At 45.6% G+C, this 16,399-nt stretch overlaps 1 protein-coding gene across 3 annotated transcripts in view; it reads left to right on the forward strand.

The window, feature by feature from the left end:
* The window catches only part of LOC143374836 (uncharacterized), a 112,622-nt gene that overhangs the window by 31,024 nt on the left and 65,199 nt on the right, over nucleotides 1-16,399 (forward strand). For 2 of the 3 annotated variants that reach the window (XM_076823351.1, XM_076823352.1), the window contains exons 1-2: nucleotides 7,268-7,386; nucleotides 13,075-13,202. In XM_076823351.1, coding sequence (XP_076679466.1) covers nucleotides 7,301-7,386; nucleotides 13,075-13,202 — 214 coding nt within the window. In that variant the 5' untranslated portion in view covers nucleotides 7,268-7,300. Of the gene's footprint in view, nucleotides 1-7,267; nucleotides 7,387-13,074; nucleotides 13,203-16,399 lie in introns of those variants that run through there. The other variant, XM_076823353.1, reaches the window with a different exon arrangement.

The following is a 16,399-nucleotide window of genomic DNA, read 5'->3' on the forward strand; positions in this document are numbered from 1 at the left end:
CTGATGATATTTGTAGCGTGTACAGTAGGGTGGCTCTTATTTACTCTTGGCAACAATTTTTTTCAAGATTTTCTTCGTGGTACTCTCCAGAATGGTTCCAAATAATTAAAAAAAAATCCCTGTAAATTTTGAGCTCGATAGGATAACGGGAAAGGGTGCCCCTGGGCCCTTAAACATTTAAATCATTATTTAACAGCTCGCGAAGTCGATTTTATATAATATCCTCAAAGTTATTGATTAAATAAAAAAATATGTCAAACAAAAGTTGTAGATCCGTGCAAGGAGCATATTTTATGTTGTATTATTTTTTCTCGTGCGACAGACGGTTTTCGAAAAAGAGTCCGAAACCTCTCTGAAACGTGGTTGAATAAGGTCTCTGTTGAAAGTGGTGAGAACAGAATTGTTTGTTTATTCTGAGCAAGTCAATAGAAGCCTATTTTCCTCTTCTTGAGATGATATTCTCTGTACAATGTTCAGCTTCAAATGTCCATAGTTTCGAGTGCTTTCGAATAGAAGGACTAACATCGGAGGAGAATCTTTACCCAGTGCTATCGCTATCAGTAATGATTCATGAACCAGACACTCCTGGTTTGCTCCTGGGAACACAGCACGCTCCACGTTACCTTTTTCTCAAGATCACTCTGTTTATTTTAAATACATTTAAACGTTTTCCAGTAAATTCCCTGCATTCACCCCCCCTTGCACTCTGCATATCTCACATTCACGATAAACGTGCCCCAGGAAATATAATGCAAAAAATGTGAGCCCATTTTCTTTATACTCCGAACGCATGTATGTACCAGCATCGCACACCATTGCAGTTTTATCAACGGAAATAGAAGACGGTAGTCGCAGTTACGACCAGGAGATCGATTACCATCGATGGTAGAAATATTTACGACGCGGTGAATGTTGTAGCCTCAAGTGGAACCGTCCGAAGTAGATGGAACGCGGTCAGAGATGAAATGGAAGGTACACAGGCGGACAAAGAGCAACGGGAAAACCAGAATTCATATTTATACTACAGGGTGAAGAACTAGAGGCGAAAATAGACAAACGAATACACTGAGACAAATAGAGCTACGGTAAATTGATCTGTTCTTCGTTTGCCTGGCAGCCTTTCCGCGCCCGTTGTCTTTGTTAACCGTGTCGCTTCTTCCTAATTTATTCAGGACCATTTCACGGCCGGGCACGAGACGCTTCAGGGCGAATTATAATTAATTCCCGAGCCCCGCGAGCGAGGACAGAAGGGAAACGAACGGAAACGACGAAGCAACCCTTTGTACACCACTCGTCCCTTCCCCTCCGCGCCGCCACTCCGGGCTTCTCTTTAATTATGATAACGCGAATTTATTCGTGTCTCCTCGCCTCCTTTCGGCCCGCTTCCTCGCGGTAAAAAGCCTCGGCGGGGCAGCAGAAAACGCGCGAGAATTCCTGCTCGTAACAGGATTGCTCTCGTTGCCCGCGAGAATTTTCGCGAACGCGATTAAACGAGTTAACATCCGGCGAAATGGTCCTGGGCGACACGCTCGGAATATTCCACGGGAATCTCGGCACTCGCCGCCCTCGTAGGGCAGGATCTTGGACGCGCGGGGGGAAATTATAGAAAGTCAAACAACGGAGGGATGAAACGATCTCCTCGGAAGCTGTCCCTTCGCTGCGCAGCCAGAAAACGCGATGGTGTGATTTTGTTTGACAGGGGAGTCTGGCACGAGAGGGTGCCATTCTACTTGCTCCTATTCCGCGGGCCACACTCTAAGGGATTATTATTATTATTCGTCTTTATTACTTGAAACATATACAGAGAAAAATAATACATAAAGACTAGCGAAGTAAAGCGCGAGGCTGCGGTAGAATACTGTTAGAAGCCTAATCGTAACCAAGTAACTAACATTAAACCAAAACTAAAACTAGGGAGGAAAAATAGAAACAGAGAGAATCTAAACATTATTCCGACGCATAGTGCAAAAATATATATCGTCCAGCTTTACATTTGAAATCAGGAAACGAATTTAGCCTTCCAATATCAGGTGGAAGGGAATTATAATAATGAGCCGAAATATAGGCGAAGGAGGATTCAAATTTAGATGTCGAGTATACCGGTATAGAAAGGAGACTTTGATGTAGAAAGAGAATTAGGCCCATGGTAAGAAAGATTCGCGGTGCACGCACAAAATCATCCCCTCCGTGAGAGTGTCCCCCCAGGTGATCCTCCCTGATGGTAATTGCGGAATTATTACCCACCATTTCGTTGATCACCCTCCGGAGAAAGATAGGATCGATGCCACCCCCGTTGGTTCGGTTCTTTGCTCCTTTTTTTTCACGAATTTATTTCTCGCTTCCTGTATCGTCGTTACCCTCGATGTACCGTGAATTTATCTGCAGCTGAAATTACGAGTCACGGCCCGGCCAATTCTCACAAAAGCACCCGATGGCAATTTTGCTCGCAGGGCTCGAGTGTATTTTCGCTACCCAGAGAATTCAATTTTATCACAGTAATCGTGACGTCGCGCGAAATATCAGCGAGAAAGAATCGGGGGAGTGAAACGGGCCGTGGAATATTCCTGTAAATATCTGGCGAACATTTTGCGCGCTTTTTTTTTTACGCCGCTCGAGCACAATTATACAGGGGAATTATTCTAATCCGTGCTAGAGAGCTTCGCCATAAAACTTCGCGGAAAAGCCGTCCTACTCTTTTCGCACTCGCTGCGCTTGTTATCTAGGCATCGTTTTACACCCTGCCGGCGCACCCCCTCGTTTTTTACCCCGTCCTCCGTCCCCGCCGCCTTTCCCCCCTCCGTTCCCAGGCAGCGTTAAATTTGATAAAAATGTCCACCGTTTTACGGCGGGCAGCTCGTAATTCGATCGGCCCTGAACTTGATCTCTCTTTACCGCGGACGATCCTCGATTTAGCGAGAATAAATCTCACCCTGTGCCTCGACTTTCGCGCGGTAATCGACTCCTTTCTCTCCTCGCAGAGGCTCGACGCGCGCCTTTTAAGGGAAATCGATCCATCGGCTCGCGTAAACGCACTCTATGAATAAGCTCGCTCCGCGATACGTATCGATATCGAGGGGCTGGTGGAGTGGCTGGTGTAATGCATTTCGAAAGGACCTGTCTCGATTCACCTGGTTGTTTTGCGACATTCGTAAAAAAAGAACTACTCGCGATATCGCGCTGAAAGCATTGGTAGCACGAAACGTGAAGTTTTCGGCCATTCTACTGAATTCTAAAGCGATGCAGATACCTAGCGTATCCTGCACGCTCTTCTAATCGTCTGTCATTCTACCAGCGCCACAGAGATCGAGTGAAAACCAGTGGGAACCCTCTCAAAGATCCTTGTGAAACTGGTCCCACCGATATCCTCGCACGCCCGAGAAAAATTCAACACAACAATTCACTGTTTCACTCACCCATGTAACTCCCACGCCGGTTCGCTGGAAGTAAAGTAAATATTCCGGCAATTCCCTGCAATCCAGTCCAAACACGATGGAACGCGCGGAACCATTGGTTTCATCCCCTAAAGGGGCGGCTCGCGCGATCGACAATGCGCTGTTCGAACGAGTGCACGTACAAGGCGGGAGAAAAGAGAGCAACGACATGGTCGATCGGCGGTAATCGAGCGCAAAATAGTCGGCGCAGTGCCGTCTATGCATTAGGAATCAATTAGTGGTCTTTTGTGCGGGCGCCGCGCGGCAAAAGATTCGGGAAAACGGGCACCCGGTGCTAGATAAAATGATTAATCGCCGTAATTAATTGGGCCCTCGCCGGCGGCGAGCTCTCGCGTGTCACGTTGCGAAAACGGGCTCGGAGAGGAGAGACAGAGGAGCGGGGAATTATTAACGAGGCCGTTGTACAGACCAGCAGGATTTCTCTCATTAAACGCCACTTTCTTCCACTGTTCCGTGCGTGACGCTACGATTTCGTTTGCCCCGATCTCCGCCGAGATTCGAGAAGATTTCCCGCCCGAGCGGGGATGATATTTCAGGGCAAATATTATCGCAACGCTTCAGGATGCTTGTTCGTATCCTTTGACGAGCAATAATGCTGGGGAAGTTGAAGGAACGCTCGGTGGATCGCGAGATTTGGCACGTCCATGGATATGGGGGTAGTTGCAGCTTGGTCTGATTAATTTTAACGAGAGCTGGGGTAAATCGGCGGGTGAGGTTTGCAGGGAAATGTCCCCTCGGAGAGTACTCGGGCTCTGGAACAATGGTTCCAGGTTCTTTGAGGTGTTCTTAGGCAGTTGAAAACTACTGAACTGCGACTTTGTAAATATTGGAAAGAACTGCTATAGAGGCTGTCAAGCCACTAGAATATCTCTACTCAGAAGGTCTTCATCTTCCAAAAAAATAATGATCTTATCCAAACACTATATCCTTATTTCTTTCCCATAATTTCCATACCACAAACGCGTAAATTTATTTGTAACTGCACGAGTCCTTGTAGAAAGCACTGTAAGTGCCAAAATTAAAACAGAAAAATTTTATCCACAAATGTTCTACGTGCCAATGGTAATACTGTAGTACAGAATTTTAATGCAATTTCCCTTTGTAAATCAGTTGCCAATAGTGCTAAAAGAAGGGAGTTGTGTTAGTGTATACTTAAGCATATTTAGCAATCAAAACAAATCAAATATTTGTAAATAATTCAAAGTCAGGGAAGTTTTTTCTCTCTCCTGATGAATTTGATTTTTGGCTCCTACAGTGTTTCCCATAAAGACTCTTCGAAATGGTGTTATATTCTCAGAGTGTCTGAGAATGTTTGCCACCTGGGCCTTTCCCTTAAATCCGCCACTGTCTCTACTATTATACCTCGCAGCAATTTTCCTGCGAAAGTGGAAGATACTGCCCATCGCCTACAGAATATATTCGACTCCAGCGTACGGGAGACAAGTTCCCGGGCGAAATTTGGTGGTGAGAAATATTCACAGACCACCAGTCAGTTGAATCGATCGCTATGGCCTTTCCTGGCTCCTCTGCTGGAGCGGTTAGAGCGCGAGGGAAGTTTAAGAGGCACGTGAAATGGAACGAGCAGCGGGTGTAAAACGAAGACGCGAAACAAAGTGCAAAGTTGTCGGACATATGTGGCGGAAGTGTGGAAAGACACGGCGAAGTGTCCTTCCTGGCGTCGTTCAGCCGGAAGCTTTTATCGTTCGGAACGACGGCCGGCAACTTTCTCTTGTCCGCTGGGCAAAAGCGACGACGTCGATTGTGTCTTCACCGGCTGGTACATCTGCGCGTCTTCCGACCGATTAATCTTTATCGATTAGCTTGGCTGTGCTTTTTCTCGCGATCGTGGAAGAAAGTGGCAGGGGAAAATATATGGGAACGCTGGCTGAAAGTTTGTTGATGGTTGCTGGGCTAATTTTACAATGTTTACGTCGCAGTTTCGAGGGTTAGAAGTGGAAACAGTGGTTATAAGGAGGACAGGGTTCGAGATAAAGTTTGTTTTCAAATAGAAGTTTTCGAGAATTGGTATTATCCTATCAACGCCAAGTGTATACACTTGTTATTGAAACTTTTCAAGGTATATACTTCTTCCTCTATAATTAAATTAATACATGTCACGACTGTTCTCAGTAGTCTCCTAAGGACACGTATTATTATCGTAGCCGAAAGCTTAACGAGAACCCTTTGTCAGCCATTCGTGATTTAGTTATTTCTGTTGATTACATTTCGCCTGCCGGAGGTGGGCTCGGATTATTCCGATAGACAGTAATAATCTGTGAGTCTGAGTATTCGAGCAGGTGGAACCGTCGTAGGTACACGGATTTCAAGATTAATCTCGGGCAGAATCTAATCAGTTGGCGCACAATAACCGTGACGAGGGGAAACGACGCGATTTGTGGTAACCACGTGAGTCGGTAATACCAAGCTCGTCAGCTGGCAATGTCGATTATTTTCACTGGCTGTTCCTAATCAACTATTTATTCTTGTCTGCTGTATCCATCGTCTCCACCGTGAGGTACCTTCAAACAGGAATTTCCTTTGAGATATCAAAGGAACACGAAGAAGTTCTTCTAAAGGGAAAGTATTTTCAAATATTGTTTCCACTTCAGGAAAGGTGAAAACACTCGCGGCAATTAAGTCAGCAGAAGTTCGCGAAAGTCTCCCTTAATTGTTAAGCTTATCACAGATTTCACCCTCATAGTGGTTAAGTCTTTATAAAACTTAGCGTCGTTTCACGGTTGGCGAGTCACGAACCGTGCAGCACGTAACAAAAGCTGTGGTCGTTGCAGTATCGTGTCGGGAACTGTGGGTCGTCGAGCTTATCGATGGTTTTATGGCACGGTCCCTTTCGCTGTGGCCATTCGATTCAATATCGTCAAAGGTTTACTACTCGCCGAGCAGGCGCCGCTTTTATTGTGCACCGCTCCTCTCGTGGGTGCTCGTTCGCTCGTGGATCACGAACGAGAACCGCCACGAACGCTTTTCCTCCACGTGGCTGTCACTTTCTTCCTGCTTTTCCCGCCAAATTTCGCGACGAAAGTACCGCGTTGCCGCAGTAATTATTGCATATGAAAATAAGCACGCGGTTAGAGAATCAGGAGAAGGAGGGCGGCATAGAAATTTTCTGAATTTTAAAATCTAATTTTTGTTGGAAGGACTTTTTAGACAAATTATCGGAAATGCCTAAGAAATCGTGCATTGCGTTGAAGTATCTTCTCCGTAAGAGTGATTTTATGCCGTGACTGTATTCTATACAACAAATTAACATTACCCATTACTCTTTACTTAAAAAAAAGGTATCATGACACAATAATAATTGAACTACGAAATGCTATGATTTCAGAATTCTACAATTTTAAAAAAAATTGAAAAGTACATTGAATATTATGCAAATGACGCCGAAAAATCCGTAATAATATTCGCATGCCAGCTCACAGCAAGCTCGCGAATGGCTGTCGATGATTCGCAGCTACAGTTAATTACCCCGTGTTTAAATAGAATTAATTATCAAGTTCGCGGCCGAGTGTTCGAATTTAATTAATTTCATGGAACGCCCGCGTTTCCTGTTACCGTTTACATTAATTAATAATCAGTCACTGCTGCGTCGACTTCGCAGAGGCAGATGGATTTATTAATTAAGGTACAGGTGGGAGGACGCGTGTCGTTTTAATTCGGGCACTGAATCGGGGAGGTCGAACGTAATTAAGCGCACAGACGGATTTCATTTTCACCAGGAGCTGCTCAATGAACGCACAACCCTGTAATTCTGAGAATGCGCGCGGAGACTGGATGGTTGGAGGATATTAATGTATCATTTACACAGCTCAGCCCGGTCCATCGTTACGTGCATGTGGATCCGCGATGCACTGGGCCTCTCTGTTGTGCCTGGCGCAACATACTTCCCTCTGGGAGACGAGCAACAATCTAATTCGAAGTAATTATTCACACGCATAATATAGAGAAATTCTGTCGATGCTGCTGAACATGAAACCTCGCCCTTGCCCTGTTCAATTGCTCCGGTTCAGTGTAAACGCATTGTTTCATAAGCTTATTGTGATAGTACTACACCAAGGTAAACTTGATACTACAACGCAAATCAAAATTACTTGGTCTCAGTGTTTAGTTTGCTTAAGTTATTTTATTTTATTTAAGTTATTCTATTCAGAACAAGTCGCTTTGTTTGGCTACTTGTTCTGAATAGATCATCACCTCAAATGGAATTTGTTATTTAGTCTTTATAAAGACGTGCGAAATTACACTCCTTCTTAAACGTAAAACTGAGAGGAGTCGCTTGAAATTTATTCTGAAAAGGGTTCGAGCATTCTATGCCGAAGAAATGAAAGTAATTGACAAGTCAAATCTGTTGTTTAGAATATTTATTATCATAGTATTACGATGGAGCTGTTGGCGTATACGGTGGAACAGCGCTACGAGCTGTAAACAGAGGCCTGAGGCCTGGACACTGTCGGTGTCACATTTATGGCCCTATGCACCGCTGGGCCTCTTTGGGGCTGTAGTTGTCCAAGTCAGTTCTTCTCCGGACGCAGTAGACGCTACACGCGATCCTTTCCAGTTTACACGAACAGTTTTCTATTATTTCTTATGATTATCATTTAATACTGTTGACTCCACTGTATCAATGAAGTGATTTTATTGCGTTTGCTCTATTGAGTTACTGCTCACTCTACCGGGTAACCCAACAGGAGCATCGTGCACGCTTTTTGGCGCGACTAAACTGCTGTGGTTTCATTGACGTGGTCACATTAAGAGGCTCAATTCTCCAGCGACGAAGATCGATGCCCCCGAGGAATTGTTATTAATCCCGAACGCCTGATTGATTTCGCCGTTAAACTTTCCCCCCGAATCACTGCAGCCGCTGGCTAGCGAGCGAACTTTCCGTCCAGCGAAAGTTCACCGTTTAGCAATTTCACGTTCAGGAAATTGATTGGAATATCGCAGAACTTGGCGATTGAAACCGGAAAGTTTCGCGGGAGCCCAAAGTAGCGGATATCAGCGGGTAACCCTGAGAAATTCGATTATGAAAAACATTGGGAAACAGAGCACAGACTCGCGAAGATTCGTCTTCATCCAGGACCCGGGAACAGGTTACCCGATCCCTTTCCCTTAGAATTTCACCCCTTCTCATCTCTCTCAGGAAAAGTTGAAATATCAGGCATGCAAAAGCCACCATAAACAAACTTCCTCTGGGAAAGTGCGCCCTCGAAGTTGAATTCTCTGGTTGCATTCGAAGCTCGTCGGGCGGAAGAAAAGAGTGTGCTCGAAGTTCGCGCAGACATCCAGAGGAAAAAGCCAGTTAGATGGCGACGATTTCCGCAACGATGGAAAGTTAGACTATTCCAGAAGCTCTCCCGTTCTTCGCCTTTAACCAGCCCGGCACAGAGGAATACAAACAGAAAGGATTCTTCAACGGGATGTGTTCGTTGATTAAACGCGATTCCATTCATCTGCTGCGTTCGACTGGTAAGAAATATGCAAATGAGCTCCGCGGTGATCAAACGGGGAGCCTCGACGAGCAAGTACGAGGAAAGGGGGAAGATTGTCGAGGCAAGGGAGGAGAATCGTAGAGCAGCCGGTGAATGGAAGGCGAAGTAGGCCTCAAAGGGCCTTGGCGGGCGAGGGGGTCCGGGGATCGCGAGAACGCCGCCGATTCTTTTGGAAACTTTTCAACCCTTATTTCCGCGGAGTCGAGAGGCTCGTCTGCATGGAAATCAGCGGTGAATCGCGGCGGCTGACGCCACGGGGACCGGATCAAAGACGCTTTTGTTCCAAAGCACGAAAAGTCGCTGGAGTGGCCAGGGAAGTGGAAATGCACTGTGCACTGGCGTTCGACGCGACGTGGCTGCCTTGGCTCCGAGTCATCTTTGAGAAAGACGAGAGCTCCTTTTGTACAGGGGACGAATTTTTGGTTGAAAGTCTCGTTTCCCGCTTTTAGACAACGGGCTCCTTCATCTTGAGCGTGTTTTGATAGGTAAACGATTGGTGTTGCAGGCTGTGGATGGGGAAAGAGTGAGGAACGCTTTATTCTTCCACAAGTATTATTTAAGGATTGCTTCAATTGGAGAGAAATAATTTTCTTCTATAAATCTAATTGGTAGACTGATATCTTTGTTAGCTGAGAATGATGACATTAATGGAACTTAATTAACGTTGAAATAATTCTGGGAAAATATGTGAATGAAGAATGGTTCGTTTCAAAGAAAATCTACTTTCCAGAGAAAAATATTTTTTTTTCTCCTTTAAGACACCATGCTATTGCATCGAAAGGCGTTTTAAATTGCAGGGTTAAGCGACCCACCCTGTGCACGAAGTACGAAGGAAAATCGAGGACCGTTTCGCGACAGGAAAAGAGTATGTGCCTCGACGGATGACCTTCCCTCTCGAACGTTCCCGCGAAACTTGGCATTTTTGACAGCAATTGAAACGTATTTCACAGTTACGAGGGAAAATACGGGCGGATTTTTTCTCCTCCGCGGCCTGGTTCCCCGATAATGCGACGGTATCTCGACGGTAACGGATGCGAAATTTTCACCGCGCTAACTTTCCTACGATTTTTCCCCCGACCCGCCTCCGCCGATCCTCCCCGCGAATTTATGCGAGCCGGGAAACTTTCCGCTGACGCCAGGAGCCGCTGCCCTTCTCATCGAAAACTGCAAAGACGTCCTTATTAAAGAAGGATGGGGAATCGTTAATGGTAACGAAGCAGGGCCCGGGGAAATTGTTTATCGTCCACTTTCCATTCTGCTAATAGCCGGTTCACGAGCTACGCATTTAGTGGGGCAGTATATTATTCTCCGGAACGGTATTACAACAATCCCAGCACCGTTAAGGCTCCGGGAATGTGTTTGAAGTCAGCTGAAACTGGGAAGTTAGCGTTGTACATCTTAAGGTAATCCGGCACGTTTCTCTCCTTAATCCCTTATCTGGAAAACGTTTGGAACAAGCTCCTCGGGGTGAACCGGTGAACCAGGGGAAATTTCTGTTGCCTGCAAGATACAATTGAATCTGCTAGCTATCACCTATCGAATAACATTCGCGGTAGAAAGAATTTCGCGGGTCGCTTTTATAAATAAAATCTTTTATAAACACTTAAGGGGACTAGGCAGTCAGATCCCTCGAAAATCAAGTACTGTTTGCGAATTAATTACAAGGAGGTAAATACAAATTGTGACTAGTACTTTTGGGTAATGTTTGTTGATACTATAAACAGTAAACAAAAAATTATTTGAATAATATATACATACGTATGACAGCGCTACAGTTGCCTGATATACAGGTGTTTTTTTTCTGGAGCCGCTGTAATTTTGCAGTGATTCTGGCCGTAAGAAATTGAATTGTGAAGTATTCTCTGAAATTGATACTTTGCTCTGACCCCCATTCTGCCCTGAACCTATTGAAAAAGAAAAAAAATCAAAATTATAAAAATGGCGGCTGTAAAACGGCAAATTTTAAAGAAACTTGATTTTTCGCCAGGGAAAAGAGCCCTTTTATTTTTTTTTTGTCAAAGCAGAAGTTTTCACAGAGTTACGCGTAGGTTCAGGTGGTAACTAGACATGTTTCACATATGCTGAATTTTTTTCAAATCTACTTGTACCTCCGTTTTTTCGCAATCACTGCAAAACGAAGAGGAAATATGATTCCGAGAAAAACGCATTTAAAATTTAGAAAGAGGAATTTAATCTACCTGCGTGCGCGCAGAAACGTTTTTTGATGCGCTCGACCTTTTCGGCTGTAAAATCCTTAATTTTGCGAATTACAACATAAACCTAACGGCATTTTACTCGGGAAGGGTGGTACTTTCGAAAGATACAACAATAAAAAAAATCGAGTTTCTGACTGCCTAGTCCCCTTAAGAGACACCGCGCTAGGAGCTCGTAACCAGTCCCAACGGCCCAGCAGCTTCCGGGGGGGAAGCTCTTCGAGTATCTCGATTGCTTTATTCGACCTTTTTCCCTCCATTCTTCGAGTTCCCTCCAATTGAAGCGCGCCCCTAGCCGCGGGGCGAACGCGAAATGGATCAAAGAGAGGCAGGGTATAAATTTTCCCAGGGAAGTCATAATAAAGCAGCTCATTCTGCGCCGGCACATTTCCGTCGCTCGTATCTCTGTTCCCTTCGACTTCTTCCCCTTCGGTGCCCGCCAGTCCTCGACCTCGTCGCTGCTTCATCTTCTTCTTCGTTTCGAGACCTCTATCCTCGACCCTTTCACAGGCAAACTCGCTTCAAATTGCTCCTGGAAATCTCATTGCCACCCTCCCACGCCATCAGACTTGCCAAAAGAAAAATAAATAAATAAATTACCAGGTCGTCGTCGACCGGTGCGTGTATACCCGAGCCCCGATGTCGCGATAACATGACACTGGCAGAACGAGAGCGTTAAGGGTCTCTGCAGGGATGCGAAAAGAGCACCGAGGGGTATGTGGAGCGTTGGAAATATGCAGACGGAAAGGGGGCTCGCGAGAAAGCCACGTTGACTCCATTGGAATACACTGTACTTCCTTCCTCTCTGCCACTTCCTCGAAGATCATCCCTGATAAGCGTGACGCCCCTCGAAAAATCCACTTTGTCTGGCCTGACGTGTTCGAGGGAGAACGATCGAGTCGCTCGTATCCCTTTAACCAAGAGGTGAGGGGATAAATAGAGTTTCCTTGGGCGAAGTTTGAAGAGGAAGCGTGGACACGATTAACCTGTAGGATGCGTCGAATTCAATGTCGCTCGATTAGCTCCCGTTGGCAGAATATTCGCCGGCAGGGGCTCGTCGTTCGACCCCGGGAAGCAACTTAATTATGCGAGTTGGCTTTGCTCGCGGCAGCCACTGCGTTTCCCCCGGTTTCGCGGCTCTAAATGGTTTATTAGTTTGTTATTCGTAACTTTGCGCCGCTGGCTCGGGAGCATCGCGTGAATAGCGTGGACAGCGTTAATCAGATTACGCCCCCGTCGCCGGGGATTCTTTCTAGCGAGCGGAGGAAGTGATTAGCAGGTTGGTATCGTTGCTTCGAATGCATGGAAAGTGATTCAAGTTTCACCACGCGTGCTTTGCGTCTCAGGGACTTGGGTTAGACCACTTTGAGACGCTCAAAACAGCGCGAAATTAGTTGAATTTTTTATGATACTATGAGGTTGAGAATTATTTCTATACTTCTTATTTTTAGGGCAGGTATTAATGAATTTTTGTATAAATATTGTACAGGAATATTAAAAAATACATGCCTCTTTCTGAAGAGATTTATTTGCTCAAAGATCAATTGTGAAAGAAGGTTTCAAGGCTTGTAAAAGTATTCATGGATATATCGTCTGATTAATAAGATGATTTTTCACAAAAGAAGATGGTGAATCACTGTTCCGCGGAACAGACAAGCGGTTCTCTAACAAGCGGTTAATTAGTTGGCTGGTGAATGGGCGAAAGAACCGACGAACGACATTGTTGGAGCGTGCCGTTTCACGGGGGTGAAGCTGGAAGGGGTGAGAGAGCCATTGAGGATAAGGCAGCGTTTAGTAAACCATTGGCAACGGTGCGCGCCTCTGGTTTCCACTTAACCTTAAAACGCGAATATTCTCGTTTACGCCCCCGCGGAGATTGATAGGAGTTGTTCTGGTGTTTTGCAGGGGGGTAGCCGCCAGTCGCGGGACACGACACCGAGGGGTGGGATCACGAGGGAGCGAGGGAAGTCCAGGACGCCGGTGGCTGTGTGATTCAATAACTGGAGGGAACAAGGAACGAATTCTGGGTCAAGGTGAGTCTTTCATCACATCCGATGGCATAATTTTTATTCTTCCTAATTCGTCGTCCGCGTCTGAAAGATGAGAAACAAGATCGAAAGGTTTGTTTACTGCGAAATTAATACGAAAAGTTTGACGGGGAAACTTTCAGCGAAACGTTAGGGGAGACAAAGTTTCGAGTTACGTGTAGAAATATCGTAGTTTCTATATGCAAAGGGGTGCATAGAAGTAGCAGACCACAGGAAGCGTTGGTATATAAAACTTCGATGATTAATAACACTGTTTGCGTCCCGAGATATTCATGAACGGGCCTGGGAAAAAAAGGGATTTATAAACCTGAGAACGCAAGGGTGTTTACGCGAGAATGTGAAGAAATTCCAGTTGCGTCAGACCAGTTCTCTATCCAGTCTGTTTAATTATACACAACAATCAAGCATCTCTGTAAATCACGGAGCAGTTCGAACGCGAATCCCTTTAAAATTTCGCCCAAGTTCACCCCGAGAGACACTTGGAAGACAGCGAAAACTTCTGAATAAACTTTGATTGCCGGTTTGCGAGTGAAAGCGCCTGGGAGCTGGCAGTGATCGTTGTCACTGTCGCTAATTAATTTCGGCTCACCGATATCGTGGAAAGTTCCGACGGGGCTCCTACCCCTAACTTTCCGCGGGACGTAACCTTGTAGGTAGACGGGGTAGAGAAAACAGGGGAGGGTCGGAGAGCTTGTTCTGGGAATCCTAGAAAGCCTCGGGGTCAGGTGGCAGCGGTGGCAGCGGCATTTCAAGTTCGCCTAAGCAGAAACAGACCCGTTCCCGAGTTAACTTGGATTAATTCTGAAAGTTACATGAAGCAATCCTCGAAGGGTTGACCGACAGGGTCTGAGGCTCCTGCTGGTAGAAGGCAGCAGTGGCTATTAAGTTTTAATACTGCAAATGTCAGACCCTTCAGCTTCAAACGAAGTGGTATCGTTTCCCTGTATGTACCAAAGATCTCTATGAGAGATTTATGAGACCTTTCAGGGATAAAATTCGAGAACTCTGCGAAGGGAAATTTACGAGCACATCTGCCCGTTTTTGTATCAGCTCTAGCCAGGAGAGTTTGAATATGATGAAAATAAAAAGATGCGAAATTAATGGTCGCGTGATCCGTTCAATTAATCACGAACGCGAGGTTTTCCATCATTGATCATGGTACAGGTGGTGGTATTGCCTTCTGGGCAAGAAACTAGCGGAAGTTGAGACTCCCCACGGTCACGGCGCTCGCGTGACAGAGGTATACATGAATGCCTGTGTCTGTGCACGCGAATCGAGAGGGAGCGAAATTTCAGACCCAGAGATTTCGTCGAACTAATACCCGCGGGGCAAGAAATTGCAAACAAGATCTCCTCGTCGGCACCTGAAATTAATCCTTCGCGTGCAACAGATGATACCCCTTTGCACAGTCTTATGCACACACAAAGTCTGTCGAAGGGATTGGTCACTCGAAATCTAGTGAAATCACTAGATAGAGCAAATACCCCTTTTCCTTTCGACTGTATGCTATTCTTTTGTGATCTGTTGGCCATTAATGCTTGAAAATTATTTGTAGAGATGTCACTTTTCATTTTGCCCACAGAGTCTCGTCAGAGTTACAACCAGGTACCTACTTGAAATTATTAAACGACATTTACAGCTACTGTCTGCTTGAAATTACATCGATTACTCTGCCAGAATATCGTTGCCTCTACTCTGACCTAGCATGCACCCCCAGTGATCACAGCGAAGCGCAGGGAGATCGTAAAAACGGGCTGGCCTGTTGTTGCTTCTAATTAACTTTCCCTGCTCTGTTGTCAAGTGTCTTGGTGCGTTTTACCAGCGGCTTTCAATGCCCGCGAAAGGGAAATTCGAGTCTGAAACGAGGAGGAATTGCTCAGCGAAATAAGACGAACTGCGTTAGCCAGGGATACGAGAAGTTTCCAGAACGGGTAAAGGGAGGTGGATTTTTTCCGAGCGAGTACATCCTGATTCCAGCGGAATTACACGAGCCGCTGAATTCTGATCCGGCCAGCGAGATATCCTGGCCCGTTTCTCTCTACCCTCCCTTGCTTCTCGCGCGAGTCTATTCCTCGCCCATTTCCTTTTGGTGGTTTAAGCCTCCTGATTGGCGAGAAATCAATATCCACGGAAGACTGGACGATCGGTTACGCGAAGATCAAATAAACTCGCCTCGTTGGCCTTGGCAAACATTGCGGATTCATGCCCAATCGCTTCGGATTGACACTGACAGCGAAAGCTACAGTTTTCGTGAGACGTTCGTCTTCTTTTTATCCGAGGAGGTTGAAAATAGTCTGGCGGCACGTTTTTAATGTGAAAACTGATAGAGGAACTTCGCTGGAAGACACGGGATTCCTTTTGCTCCGGATGGAAATATTCTCCTCCCGTCCCTCGAGCTTTCTTTGGGAAACTTTCGTCGTCTACGTGTCTGTCCCGTTGGAACGACGTTAGACGACAACAGGTCGATACGGGAACTCCTCCCACGGAGTGTCAAAGGTTCTGTTTCTTTCGGATCTCGAGATTTCATTTAATTCTCTCGCCTCGTATCTGTCATACCGAAGTGTCATTTCGTTTCTACAACTCGAGGATTTCCCAGAAAGCTTCGCTTTCGCCGCAACGGGGATGGAAGTTTGTTCCGCCGTCGACCAATTTACCTGAAAAATTCTCAACTCTCGTTTCTGTCCAAGTGGATCACTCACTCTGTACGAAATTCCAACTAATTAACCTGTTTGATTCAAAGTTTTGTCCTCCAACCTTCAAGGTACTTAAAACTCTGCAATATTATCGCTGTATGTGACTTTAAATATCATTACCGGGGTCGTTATAAACAAAATTATACTAAATAATTAAATGTTTGTCATAAACTTTCTTCAAACGCGCAAATTAACCTCTATTAAAGTTTCCAAAACTTTGCGCGCCTACTGCTCCGAAGTTAACCAGCTTATATAAATAACTCCGATATTGATAGAAGGGGAGAAGCCTGCCCTTTAAAACGCACTTCGTTTCATGTCGATACGACCTTCCGTTCTCGAGATATCGTCGTTTAAGTCCATGCGTAATTTTTAATGTTTTGACAATGTCTGTCGCAGTCGCACACCCGGGTCTCTCGGACCTTGCACTTGCACTGCTCTACTGACCTACATCAACAGCGCGACCTTGCGCTGGTCAGTGACAGTTGTTTA

Source organism: Andrena cerasifolii, chromosome 11, assembly GCF_050908995.1.
Source record: "Andrena cerasifolii isolate SP2316 chromosome 11, iyAndCera1_principal, whole genome shotgun sequence".
Classification (NCBI taxonomy): domain Eukaryota; kingdom Metazoa; phylum Arthropoda; class Insecta; order Hymenoptera; family Andrenidae; genus Andrena; species Andrena cerasifolii.